Source organism: Centroberyx affinis, unplaced genomic scaffold (assembly GCF_046629955.1).
Source record: "Centroberyx affinis isolate AG114_WGS23_722 - 3 ecotype Tasmania unplaced genomic scaffold, CSIRO-AGI_Caff_v1 ptg001758l_1, whole genome shotgun sequence".
Taxonomy (NCBI): domain Eukaryota; kingdom Metazoa; phylum Chordata; class Actinopteri; order Beryciformes; family Berycidae; genus Centroberyx; species Centroberyx affinis.
In genome coordinates, this window is record NW_027280158.1 from 28,181 (window position 1) to 43,217 (window position 15,037).

The following is a 15,037-nucleotide window of genomic DNA, read 5'->3' on the forward strand; positions in this document are numbered from 1 at the left end:
TATGTCAGTGTACTGCCAAAATCCTCTGTTGATTCAGTCAACCCGCTGGAATATTCCAGTCATCCACCTCTAGGCGTGTCTGGCACCAAAGGGCTATAGACACTTTTGCCTCTAACGGACTTGTCTTCCAACCTCACAGATTGGATCCATCTGAACGTAATTCTCTCTCAATTACAATTATCTACTATGCTTCTACTCTTAGATGTTTGTTTTGTGACTTGTGTTAGAGTGTTAGTTATTTTGTATTCATGGCCTGTCTGGGGATCTGTCACTGTGGCCTAATTTTATGTCAGCTTGCCATACATAAAAGCTACCATTTGACTCATAATTTCATATCAGCAATGACCAATTCTGTTTTCTTTAGGGTAGTCGATCTCTCTCTAATCCATCTAATCCTAAATGCCTTCTCAGATAGCAGGTATTTAAGAAGGCAGGCTGTTCTTTTACCACTGAACTTTTTTGAGATCCTGAATTTCCTCAATCGTCATGTTTCTCGATATCTATAATTACCCTCGCTTTCCTCACTCAACTGACCGCCCAGTCACCTTACATTAAGGTCAAAAAGTCAAAAAGTTCAGAGGCTAGGGGTTAAAACCTGAGAGAGAGCTGAGCCTCTCTGGAACTCCCAAAGGTCATGACCCCACGCTCGGAGGGATGACCCTGTGGGAATCAGGTAAAGGTGATCAGGCCGGGCAATTCTGCTATTTAATACTGTGGTAGATCTACAATGTCTTCGACTCTGTCCACAGCTCTTTGTTGCTTGGTGAGGCATCTTGAGAGACTTGGACTATGATGTGTTGTGAGTAACATGAAAACAAACTCCCCTAAAAAAGTTAATTCCTCCTGTTGGTCCCTTCCTTTTTCTTCATTTCTTTCTTTCTTCTTTCTTCTTCTTCTTAAAAAGTGGTTGAAAATGGTTGATTTGCTTTGTCTGATTTCATTTATTGCTGTGTTTCAGGTTTATTCATGATAGAGTGAGTGATGGCATTATCCATGGCACTGCAAGTCACGGCCACAGTTCATCTCCTGGCTCTAGTCGCCATAAGTGACTTGGTGAAGACCGATCACATCAACTTCTACAACGTCAGACCACCAGTAGAGGGTACAGCTGGCTTCTTTTAACACTTCAGTATCATGCTGCTCAATATTAAACTGTTCCATATTAATTGTAATTATAACACAACAATATTATGTTCAACTACAACACCAGACCACCAATATAGTGTACAGCTGACATCCTCTTGCAGCAGGATTTCTTTTACATGTGCTGTATTCCATGAATGAGATTGAAGGCAAATGAATTATTTTCTCACTGCTGCTCTTTACAGCCACACCATTCCCCAAGAGTTTTAAGTGCTTCACCTGTGATCAGGCACATGACAACTACAGCTGCAACCGCTGGGCAGAGGACAAGTGGTGCCCACAAAGTGAGTGCTTTCTCCAACCAATACACACTGTCAGATATACAGTAGATACACAGATATACCAATACACAGGATGTGATAGCCATAATCCATGGTGCACATGCACACAGAAGCCTAATTCAGATGTTTTAAAGCAGTGATTCTCAACCTTTTTCATATCAAGGACCCCTAATTTAGTACACATTTGGGCCATGGACCCCTATTTGATAAAATGTTGTCTCTTTGACCCAAATCTGAGAATATTTTTATTTTTAGATATGATTTTGCCCAGAATTCCAAGACTATCTGTGTTGTAGGTAGAGATAACACTGAAACTATAATCAAAATAGTCATTCTTCTACATTCTCTAATTCTCTAATTGTGTTAACTTCTGCTAAATGAAATAATGGTGAAGTTTAACAATTAATCAATTTGCTGGGGACCCCCTGGAACTCTCTCAAGGACCCCTGGTGGTCCGCAGACCCCATGTTGAGAACCACTGTCTTAAAGGATAAGTTTGGTGACGGTTGAAGCGGCGAGCTCCAGTTGCTAGCCTCTTTCTGCTTTTTACTTTATCATGAAAATCGCATTACATGATTTGTTTGTTTTCCCTTGTGCAGGTACTCAGTTCTGTATGACAATCCACTACTTCACCAACCATGGCAAGACCAAGTTTGTAACTAAAAGATGTGCTGCTCGTGAAGAGTGCTACATGGCAGGGTGTAGGCACCATAGAGACACCAGTCACACTGTGAGTACACACATGAAAAACATGCACAAACCTAGGGTTCGACTGATATGGGTTTTTGAAGGTCAATTCCAATATTCTTGTGTTGAAGCTGGCAATAGCTGAGATTTTGCACTGATATTCAATATCTTTAAATTTAGCCTCCGAAACAGCATCTAGACCATGTTGGGATACTAAAACTTTGAAACCCAGACTAATGAAATTCTAGTAGGGTTAGCAGTTCTAGCTTAGCTATTAGCTTTTATGCATGGTCCTTCGCTAGGTTTGTCCTTTGAGGTGTCCGTAGTCCAGCAGCTTTGCAGTGCTTTATGTACAAATGTCTTGCAGTTTCTGTCACCCTCTAGTGGAAAATCACTTATTGCAACTTTAAGTGAAGAACTAATAAAAAAAAGCATTACTGAACAATTAAATGAATAAATAAAATGCGCAATATGTCAGGTTTTCCAGACTGCTTTATATGTCAGCTGTGGTCATGGAGGAACCTCCATCATAATCAGGCCAATATCGGCAGCCCAGTCTATCAGTCTAACCCTACACAAAATGCAACCAAACATCTATTCACTTGGTTGGGTCACTGACCTCTCCCCCCCCCCCTCTTCTAGGAGTGCGTCTCCTGCTGCGAGGGTACGATCTGTAACATCGAAGTCCCGACCAATCACACCAACGCAGTGTTTGCAAAGAGACAAACAACGTACAGCTCAGCCCCACACCGGAGGACTCAGGCCTGGTTAACTGTACTAACTCTTGGCCTGAGCAGATTGCTTCTGCTGTGACTCCGTGTTGCTGGAAAATTCTCCTTGAACGGTTGCTGTCTCAGCGCTGCAAATAACCCGAACTGAACGGAGCAACACTTCAACACACTGGCATGGCTGTCCGTCTTTCATCGCGCCTGGTGCTGTGCTGGTAAAGGCAGCTGGCAGGCAGAGAAGATAAGGCCTGGCCCAGTGAGTGTTAAGACTGCCACTTAAGTGTGTCAAATGTCCGAGGACCACTTACCGGTGTGCTGGACCATTGAAGAATCTGCTACCATGGTGCTGATGGATGGTTTGTATTGTAACAAGCCTGAGGCTGATGTGTGATAAAGGTCTTCGTCTCGTGCATCAGCATTACAGGTCCTCAAGGCGAAGACAGACCTTTCTCTTGTAAGACTTAAACACATTATTCATACAACCATGGATCCAAGAAAATGGTGGTATAAAATGTGATGAGTGCTAATGGACCCCGGGTGGAGGCTGTTATGATTTGGTCTGTTGATAGCAGACCAGCCATGGTTTCCCAAAGCCCCAAATCTTGAAGCATGTGGACTGAGGAACTGTTCAGGCTTTAAGCGTCCCGAAAACATTCTTTGGGATTATTAATATTCTGGGGAATGTTAATAATGTGTTTTCCTTTTGGAGTTACACACCACTGAAAACATTCATTATGCCAGAAATGAGAGCACAAGCAAACAGAGCGGACCTTGCCAAACCCCTTTGAGTCAGGGAGCCTAAGAGAGAGAATATGGCACTTAGATTTTATGGCCGACATATTATGATATACGGTGGAAGATGTCTTGCACTTCAATATTTTATTACACATAATTGTATTGCATTGTATTGTTTCAATAGAACTGAAAACATATGTTTGGCAACTGAATTCGTTTTTTGAACTTCAAATCCCTGAACTAAAGGTTAGAACTTTTGCTGAACTGAAGTCAGTGAGGTGAAGCTAAACTAACTCTCTGCTCTGAAATGACTTAAGTTTATTTTTGGTGACAAACAAACTTTATATTCAGTTCTGGTCAAGTTAACTTTGCTGTTAACCACTGAGTTGTAATCCACTTGATTCAGATTCACAGATCTCTGGAAACAATGTGGAATGCTATTTTGGAGACATGAGCAGTTAAGTGATGTTAACTTAAGTTAGAAATTGGATGTGACAACAAAAAAGTAAAAAAACATTACAACATTTTACAATAATGGTACACTAAGTTAAGGGTTAGTTAATGCTTAATAAGGGTTAGTTAATGCTTAATAAGCATTAACTAACCCTTAATTAACAGTTAACTAATGTGTAATTTACTAATGTGTTCATGTTAACTAAAGTATTAATTTATACATTATTTAATAGTTTAAAAATATGACTATTAAATAATGTATAAATTAATACCTTAGTTAACATGAACACCATTAGTAAATGATTACCAGACACATTAGTTAACTGTTAATTACTCACTAAATTCACTTCACTTAAACTCACTTAATTAATGTACCCTTATTGTAAAGTGTTACCAAAAAACCTTTATTGACATATGCTTCAGTTTCCCCCCCCCAAAAAAATTCACAGGTTATTTCTTTTGGGTGTATTAATGCAATACATTGTTTTTGCTTTTTTTTAATAAACCCAATAACTATATAACAATTATTATTAATAACTACTAGTCCATTCTCTTCTAAAACAGCTCCGGTCTGAGGTTATGTTTGAAAGATCATTCTACCTAAAATGGTAGAGAGTGAGAATACATGAAAACCTTTAACAAACTGGTCTTATTGACACTTTCCCCAGTGTAAACATATCTCACGCATGGAAGCTGAACTTCAAAATAAAAGCCCTCTTTACGGTTACTTGCAGCTCCAGTCTGAAAAGCAGCATAAGATGTGTTGTTGCTATGGGATTGAACTTCATAAAGTGCTTGATCACTCTCAATCCAAAATTGTTAGTTTGATATCTAGGGAGCATCTTGCTTCTGTAATTTGATGTATTTCCTGTTGAAACAGGATGTTGGGGTGGGACATAACACAGGGAGGGAGGGGGCATTCAAAGGTTAAACCAATGGGATATCAGTCTGGGAGAGAAAGGCAGTTTTATTGGATGGGAAGAGCTGAGGGATGGGATTTTAAAAAAAACAACTGTGATGTTATTAGTTGGAATTGTACGTACGTTTACTGGTACACCACACTCACTAATATAAAAAATATGAGGAAAAAAATGTGTAAATGTTTTAGCATTTATTGTTTAATAGGTGTATATTATGACATGGAAAATTGGCTTTTTTAGACGTTTTATTCATGTCTCAATAAATAAAAATCCCCAAACTCTTTAAAAGAAACTGAGACTTTTAAGTCACATTTTTGGCTGCCTCAACTGCAGCAATGAATTGAAACTGAAGAGGGATAATCAGTGCCTGCATACTTTCAATTTATTGCGGCTATTAAGTTTGTTTGGCTGAAGTGTACTGTAGCTGTGTATGCCTTATCATATTTGTTCACTGAAAAAGGATTGTAATTCAGTCATCCTGGTAAACAATGAAATGTTGATCTGACACACTACTACTACATGCTATAATAAACTGGTGAGATGTTAATTTCACTTAAATGTGAGGATTAAATGTGAGGATTTCCTTCACCTAAAATACCAAAAACAGGTAAATTATTTGACATAAATTGAACTTAAATTATTTATTTTCTACAGTCTAATGTCCAAGGTATTTCACTACTTGCACAGAATAAGGAAGATATTCAAGTTTCCTATTTGCAACAGTAGAATTGTTATTAGCATTACAAAGAAACATGACACAATGAAATGAAACGACCATCTCTGCTACTGCCTTGTGTGTGTATGAGCAAAAAGGAGAAACACAAAGACTGTTTGAATATGGATAGTTACCATGGTATTATAAAAGACTGGACGCTTTTCAGAACAGTGCCATGAACCTTGAAATACAGAATCTTTACTTTTCTTTAAATTTATTGTCAGTGATGGACTAAAATATTTTTTCCATCACCGTCCTCTATTCATTGCCATTTTATGCCACAAAGTGATATTTTGCCTGATAGCTAATAATATGATTTATAATTATGGGATTATTCATAAATGCCTTTTCCAGATTTTATCCACTGAGAGTCGAGACAGTGTGTCTCCATTTTTATAGCAACATCTGAGATTAAATCTAATTTCTTACATGAAATGGGGTGTAAGACACTGCTCACATTATGGGAACTTAAGTTCTGTCATTATGAAGTTTTATATCCATCTTCAGTAATTAATAACTCTCTACCCCAGAAAGTTTAACTTATGTCCGTTGCCTATGCAGTTTTTTTTTTTTTTTTAAATAACCTTTATTGCAACAATTCCATCTCCAAAACCTGATATAAACAAAAATATTGCATTCAATATTTAGAGCAAGGCCTCATAGAGTTGAGGGGGCTCATCCTGATTGGCTGAGCACATGCATGCAAATTTTCAGTGTGCTGAGGTGACTAGATGAGTGGTTAAACCAAAAGGGCGAACAATAATTTTATCTTCCTCATCTTAAATCCACTGTTCTGTATCTTTCTATGTGATTGGCTATTTGTTGCAAACTCTGCCATTCATTCATTCATTCATTCATTCATTTTCCATTCTGACATCAAAATGTACCCATAATCTTTGGTGCTCAGCGCTCATTGCTGTGGTGTTTCTGCACTGCACTTCCCAGAGATCACCTGTCAATCAAACAGTGTGGGCAGTGCTGTGACGGCTCATTCCTTGGATTTTCTGTTGATGAAGTTTGAGTTTAGGTGGCGCTCTTTTCTTTGTCTGTTCAGCCATGGTGGCTATCACTGCTCATGATAACTACCCAGTTCTTCTTCTATTTATTACAAACTTACTGTAAAGCACATCACTTCCTGTGCGGCAGAGGATTTTTGCCAGGAAAGACCCAGCAGACAGGTGTTTAGAACAGCAAATATAAAAGCTTTCATGAACTTCATGGTTACTTTAAAACAGAAACAGAGTAAATAGACATCTTGAATGGAGATATCACTTAATTTAAGAAATCATATCCATAAATAGTGATTGGACTTTCTTCCACCATAAGAACAGCATGTCATCTCTTAAATTGAGTGGAATTCCCCTTTAGCCAAGTGCAGCCTAGACCAGTCATTCTCAACTGTTTCCATATCAAGGACCCTTAATTTAGTACCCATTAGGGCCATAGACCCCCATTTGATAAAATTTTGTCTCAAATCTGAGAATATTTGTGTTGATATGATTCCACAATTCCATGACTATCTGTATTGTAGGTAGAGAGATAACAATGAAACTATATGATCAAAACATTCATTCTTCTACATTCTATAATTGTGTTAACTTCGTTTAAATTAAATAATGGTGAAGTTTAACAATTCATCAATTGGCTGGGGACCCCCTGGAAGCCCCCCCCCCCCCCCCCCCCAAGGACCCTTGGTGGTCCCTGGGCCCCACGTTGAGAACCACCGGCCTAGACTAAGAGGTGAGCCGCTACTATTGGAAGTTCCCACTGTCTTCTTTCTTCAGACTGTGTTTTTGGACGTTGCGTGATAGATTAGCATGCCTAGTTGAGCTGGATGGACCCTCACTCCTCACATCTACCATAACAAACCCGCATCGCATCCAGTGAGAGTGGAGCCAGCAGCCAGGCCCTGCATGGCGTGTAGCAGGGAGAAGGTGTTGAAGGTGCTGTCAAAACAACCGGCGCTCCTGTGCTATAGAATAAGACCCTGAGGGAACATCAGTCACTTCTCCTCTCTTTATCAGACCAAATGTTGGGGAAGTGCTGGTTAGCGTGCTGTGCCGTTCTAGATAACATAGGACAGTAAAGTATAGGGTTGTGTGTGTCTTTAATGGCAGTGGTTCTCAACGTGGGGTCCGCTTGAGGGAGTTCCAGGGGGTCCACAGCAAGTTTATGAATTGTTAAACTTCAGCATTATTTCATTTATAAGAAGTTAACACAATTAGAGAATGAAAAAGAATGACTATTTTGATCATAGTTGCACTGTTTTCTCTCTACCTGCAATACAGATAATCATGGAATTCTGGACAACTTCATATCTAACAATAAAAACATTCTCAAATTTGAGTCTGAGAGACAAAATCTCATCAAATGGGGGTCCGTGGCTCTAATGTGGACTAAATTAGGGGTCCTTGATATGAAAAAGATTGAGAATCACTGTTATATGGAACGATATTAGTGCCAGCAGCAATTGTACTTGTCATGCTCATATTAAACCACTGAATTTAAAAAATGACAGTTTTGAATGAATTAATTCAAAAATTAATTCAGCAGTTGAATGTAATGGCTTGAAACTGAAAGTGATTTTGAACTATATGAACTTTTAGCAATAATTACAAATTCAGTTTTCTCAATTCAACCTCAACTTTCTTACTTCAGACTGAGCTCTCTGAGACACACATCCTGGGACTTAAGAAAAGCAAATGAGCAAAGATTAGATCAAACAACTTCAGAGAATGTACTGGTACTATAACTTTGAATACATAAATTCATTTTTTGAATTCATTTATTTAAAAAAAACAAACAAGAACATTATTTTTAATTCAACGGTTCAATATTAGCATGATAAATTCAAATGTATGCAATGAAATGCTCTGCTGGCATTAATCACTTCCCACAGTCTGCACGTCTCTCTGTATGTGTGTGTGTGTGTGTGTGTGTGTGTGTGTGTGTTCTTTGCTTTGGTTGCTTCTCTCTTTATCAACTTTATTAGACATAGAGCTGGAGCTAGATCCCCTCTGTCTGTCTGTCTGTCTGTCTGTCTCTCTCTCTCTCTCTCTCTCTCTCTCTCTCTCTCTCTCTTCCACTCTCCCTCTCTCTCCCTCTCTCTCTCTCTCTCTCTCTCTCTCTTCCACTCTCCCTCTCTCTCCCTCTCTCTCTCTCTCTCTCTCTCTCTCTTCCACTCTCCCTTTCTCTCCCTCTCTCTCTCTGTCTCTCTCTCTCTCTCTCTCTCCCTGTCTGTTTCGCTCTCTTTCTCTCAGTTCAACTCAATATGCTTTATTGACATGATTGCTAAAATTACAGTAGGTGATATGGTAAAACACAGTATAATAAAGTAGCAATTAATCCTTGCTCTTTCCTTTGTATCAGTGTGTGTGTGCGTGCGTGTGTGTGTGTGTGTGTGTGTGTGTGTGTGTGTGTGTGTGTGTGTGTGTGTATCTGGGTGGATGCATGTATTTATGAAAACAAATCAAAATGACTTTGGTAGAGTCACTTATTATTTCTAAACGATTAAAAAATAAAAAATAAAAACAGATCTAGTCAGATAACAAGTACAAAATCAGTATGAAGGACACTCAAATGCCATTCAGTCTCTCTCATTTTGTGGCTGGAGATAGTTTTTGTGCAGGAGAGGTCAGAAGCCACAGGCTTATAAGGAGGACCTCCCTTGGTATTAAAACAAAAATTGGGTATTGATAATAATTGATACAATTTGGACACATCACAGCATTGTAACAGTATAGCAAAAATATGTGTACTTCAGCAAACAACTGATAAAATAAAGGAAATAATGAACAACCAAAATAAGTGAAGAAAAAAAACATTAAACCAGTCAGACAAATTTGCTTCATGTTTGTTAGTATTGGGTAAAATGGGGATTGAAATAACAATTGTAAGAACTGTGTGTGAACATCAGAGAGAGAGAGAGAAAGGATTTTTTTTTTTTAGTTTGGTGGTCTGTGCAAATTCTCCAACCTCTTGGGCTTATGAAACCCTTTCACAACCCCATTGGATAATGTCAAAGCACATTCTCGTGAAGTTTTTTTTTTTCAGTTTTCATCCGACCATGATGATATGTTAGTTTATAGTTTTCCTCCTCATTGTCTGTCCCTCATTTACAACCCAGGTTGGTCACTCATCGAGTTTTCTTATTAGTTTTCTTAAGTTTCTCTTATTTAACCATGACCAAAAACTTAACCATAACCTTAACCAAAGTTGTTTTACTTGAATGAGGTGTCCAATTCATTCATGCCACAACACATAATTTGCATTTCAGACTTCATGCTCATTTTATGAAATTTTATGAGACTGGGTTGGAGCCAATACTCTGCTGATACGTATTCTTGATTTAGGGCCAGTAGCGATTCAGTCTGCCCAGTGTCTGCTTTGTGCCTCTGCCATTTCCTCCAGTGTCAGCGGTTAAGAGAGAGAGAGACTCGTTCAGGGTTTGCTCGGACATCATGGCTCTGATCAAGACATCACCTATTACAACTAATGCGGCTGTTAAATTCATATCATGCTGCTTGGCTTTGATTATAATGACGACGACAGAGCCATGGAATGCATCTGCTTGGTGGAAGATAATACAATGTTAGCAGAGGCAGCATGAATCTACGATGTGAAGAGAATAATGCCATTGAGAAAGAGTATTATTGCATTATCCAGCGCTGACGCCGATTATTGAATCAATCTTCCATTTAGTTAATGAAAAGGTAAAAAGTCGATTATTTGCTGTTCCGCATCACTGCTTCTTGCAGTTGGCGCCACTGTGATTTCAGTGATAAAAAAAAAAATGTCTTTGTAATAATTGATTTGACATTTTCCAGTAAGGGCCTGGACTTCACCGAATAATTAGGTTAGACTCAAATGGTGCTGTATTAAAATGGTCTAGACAAGATATCAGTGGTGAATACATTCATGGTCAAGGCTTTCTGCTGTCCTATGGCAAATTTGCTTATTTTCTCCTCTCTTCAGCACTTTAGTCCGAATGGATACTTCGGGGTTTTAAGATGCTCATTTGGTTTGGTGGTTCTGTGTAGCTCAATGGATAGAGCATGACACTGACAGATTGTGTGGTTTCATTCCCACAAGAGCCAACCATAATAAAAAATGTAGGCACACATGGTACTGTACTGCACTTTTAATGAAAACAACCACCAAATAGCATATGATCATGGTTTGCATAATTTATCATTAGGTGGGAAGGAATAATAATAATAATTATATAAAATGTTTTTGCCAGTGAGAAAATATAGCCTAAATGAGTAAATGGGGTGAATACTTTTACAAACTATTTTTATTTTTAGAACAATTTAGAAGATTTTTCTGTAATTATAATTTTATACTTTCACATTTATGTTTATGTTTATTTATTTATATAGCGCCACTCAAACATAGAATGTAACTCAAAGTGCTTTACATAAAATGCATTGATTAAAACAGTGCATGGGTCAAAACCATTACATTGCATTACAATAACATTAAAATAAAATAAAAAAATAAAAAAGCATAGGAATGATGCTCTATGCCAATGGCAATCACATTTCAATTCTTAAATTTCCACTCGATTTTAATAGAAAATATTACTTTTGTATACTTTAGACTAAAAATCCCAAACAAATGTAGTCTGAACTAATTCTGCAGCATAAGAAAATGTACATAATGTCAGTTGGGGTGAACACCATTTATAACCACTGTAAGAACATTTACTTGACAGCATTTCTGAGCATTGGCTGCTGTGTCTACCCAACATGGGTTATTGTCCTGCTGTGTTGACACAGCAACAGCCAATCAGGGATTAACATTTCACTCTAAGGTCGGAGTTCACTGTGCTAATTGGCTGCACTATTTCAGAGAGATCCCAACACTTGGTTTGTAAAAGGGAATCTTAGTCCTTCAAATGTGGTTAAGCCTAGACTTCAAAGGAAGGCCAAAACCCAGCAGACCCCTTAACAAAGACAGGACAGGAATTCCAATAAAAAAAAAAAAGAAAAAGTCTGGTTGGTCTCAACCAAGTAGATTGACACCATAACAGTGTCAAAGCAAACTGTGTCGAATCCATCTGTCTAGAAGTGGAGAACATACGTTGGATGTGTATGCTCTTATCTCTTCTGTGAACTATATAAGATTTGCATGGTCCAGAAATACACAGTCGGGGTTATAATGAAGCTTGACCAGTGGTACACTAATGTAACTTCCCTGTCTCCTCTTTATGTATTATTAATAGTAATGGTGGAAGACAGTGCTCTTTCAACCTAATGTGTTTTCCAATTCACGCCCCTCTCATTAAAGTTTGATTTGAGTATGAAGAATAGGGGTCCATCAAAAATAAAGAAAGCCAGTCCCCCGTTTCCACTACTGTACAGCCTGATACAAAATGCTATAGAAGTTATATTACAAGCTATGGGATGAATATCTGGCTTTTTGTATAGTCATTCCAGTAGAGTAAGGTTTTATATTTTGATTGATGGTACTTTTGGCTCGGTAAGTGTGAACATCTGTGTGGATACTCCGTAGATATACTTTACATGAATGAGTGTTCATGTGAAGTATGTGCAGTGAGCATTCAAGTTACATGTTGGCACTCGGCATCAGTCAGGCCGACAGGACTAGCATGTTTGATCAGGTTTTACAGGTCTTCCCCACTGTCACCAGTCCCCTGCCAGGTGTGCATGCATGGTGTCTGGTTTAGTCATCAGCACTCACTTTGATCTCAGGCCTCAGACACAAGCGACTCAGAGAGACCCAGAGAGATCCAGTGAGACCCAGAGGGATCAAGAGAGATTCATAGAGATCCAGAGAGATCTATAATGATCTAGAGAGATCTAATGAAACCCAGACAGAGATCTAGAGAGATCTAGAGAGATCCAAAGAAACCCAGAGAGATCCAGAAAGTTCCAGAGAGATCCAGGAAGACCCAAAGAGATCTAGGGAGAGCCAGAGAAATCCAGAGAGATCTAGAAAGATCTAGACCAATCCAATGAAACCCAGACAGAGATCCAGGGAGATCAAGAGAGACCCATAGAGATACAGAAAGATCTACAGAGAGATCCAAAGAAACCAAGAGAGACTCAGAAAGAGCCATACACACCCAGAGAGACCCAGACAAATCCAGAGAGACTCAGAGATCCAGAGAGATCCAGAGAAGTCCAGAGAGACTCAGAGATCCAAACAGACCCAGAACTGAGATCCAGAGAAACCCGGAGAGATCCGGCAGAGATGCCTTCAAGGTCTTTCTCCAGGGAGAGGCCCTCATTTCTGGGGTGGTGGTACCATGCCAGTTCCTTAGATTGGGAATGGATACTACTACTATTTCTACTACTACTACTACTACTACTACTACTATTATTACTAATGCTGCTGCTACTACTATTACTACTACTGTGACAGGTGATTGGGAGTGGATATTACTACTACTGTCATTACTACAACTAATACTATTAGTACTACTAATTATATAGCACTTATCCTTATCTAGAGAGTCTAGCACATACCACATGCTTTACAAGAGGGCATAAAACAAGAATAGTTAAATATATCAGGAGAAATAAAAATACGAAAAACACAGAACAATATAGAAACTCACACTTCATCAATAGAAAATCCAAGGAAAAAGACGTCACAGTACTGGACACACTGTTTGATTGACAGGTGATCTCTGGGAAGTGCAGTGCAGAAACACCACAGCAATGAGCGCTTAGCACCAAAGACGGAGACAAAACATAAAATACAAGAAACTTGAGGATTACCTCTTTGAAGATGATAAGTACAATCTTAAAACCAATTCTTCACCCAACTGATAACCAGTGGAGAGATATTAATATTGAGGATGTATGTCCTCTCTGTTGGGCACCAGTTAAAATCCTATGGCTGCTGCATTCTGCACAAGCTGGAGACGGAAGAGTAACTGGATGGCTTCCCTCGGAGTCAAAGGAAAACACTTTTCTGGCCTGTGATCTGTTACACAACCTGCCATCCTGTCACAGCAGGGTATCCTTGTGTTGGTGAAAGGCCTGCTGGGATCTCACACCTCCAGCTCTCCTGGGTTAGTGGTAAGAGTCTTTAAATTTCTATCAGTAAGTAATGGAACTAACAGGGTTGCTACTGGTCTGTCCCCTTCAAAGAGTACATTTGTCTCAACTGGCTTTCCCTTCATTTCTTAATTCGTAGGCATGGACAGACAGGTGGGCACGTAGTCCTCATCTCACAGACAAATAGCTGATTGAAAAATGGGACGGGGAGCGTTGAAGGATAAAGAATGAGCTGCCATCGGTGTTCCTGTATGCCGACTTGCAGATGGTCCGAGGCGACTGGGTCCATCTCTCTTATAGCGTCTGAAAAAAACCTGATGGGGCGGAAGGCACATTTTTCTAAGAACAGTCGCTGATAGATCAACTGCACCCTCCAGCAGATTTATCTTCATCTTCCGTGACTACATCCCACTTTCCCTCTCTCTATCTGTGTCTGGGTGTGTGTGTGTGTGTGTTACATGAAGTGGCATAAAACGACTATCTCGAATCCCTATATATCAGACCGTAGAGTATGCTTTCTGCTACCCCTAGGCTACAAAATGTGTTCTCAATCTTAAGTGGCTGAACTCCGAGTCAAGAGACGCAGTCGTTTATTAATCTGATCTTGTGACTAAAGGGAGATGATTCTACAGCATTCATTTCACATGATTTGTTAGATGGCATTCTTGACTCTCTGAGACTTTCCTATTTGTCTATTTTAAATGTTACTGTCTGTACATTATCCTTTAGCTATGAGCCATTTGATTTAGCGATATGGTTCAAGTGGCATCAAAATTACGACCAAGGTGAATCGGAATGATGTCTCCTTCCATCCGTCTGTGTCCAGCTCTCTCCCATGTCTCAGCACCCCACATGTCTTTGATGTACCCAGCTTGGGCGTAAGATGCTGGCCCCCCTGTTGAGACCAAAGGGTGGCATGACCCTCCTACTGATCCCGGTCACAAGACAGGTGGCTCGTACCATTCACAGTCCGGAGACAGTGATTTGTTTTGACCTCCGGCTCTTGATCTTGTTTGTTCTCCCAAGATGTGACTGAAGTCTGGGAAGGTCACTAAGACATGAAAGTGCAATTCTCACTGTGAGTACTGACAGTTCAGACAGTTCTCCAGATGACTTTTATGCTATTTCTGTCTTATTATATTCTATAATGACAGGAAAATTGAGAGTTAGGTGTGACAAAGGTTGTAAGCAAAGATTTGAACGCACAATGTAACAAGTACATGGTACGTATCTTGGCTTGCTGATGCCACATTCAGTCATATCGGATTTACAGTGAATACAAGTTGCCAACAGGGAAGACTATTACAAGGGAAGTAACTTTTACAAGTAATATGTGCAAATGTTT

The 15,037-nt window shown here is 39.3% G+C and overlaps 1 protein-coding gene across 1 annotated transcript; it reads left to right on the forward strand.

Annotated features, from left to right (window-relative positions):
- Positions 1 to 980: 980 nt before the first annotated feature.
- On the forward strand, positions 981 to 2,991 carry lypd6b (LY6/PLAUR domain containing 6B). The gene is made up of 4 exons (XM_071529031.1): positions 981 to 1,102; positions 1,329 to 1,427; positions 2,024 to 2,154; positions 2,754 to 2,991. Exons 1-4 carry the CDS (start codon positions 982 to 984, stop codon positions 2,922 to 2,924), a joined length of 522 nt encoding a protein of 173 aa, XP_071385132.1. The 5' UTR covers position 981; the 3' UTR covers positions 2,925 to 2,991.
- The last annotated feature ends 12,046 nt before the right edge of the window (positions 2,992 to 15,037 follow it).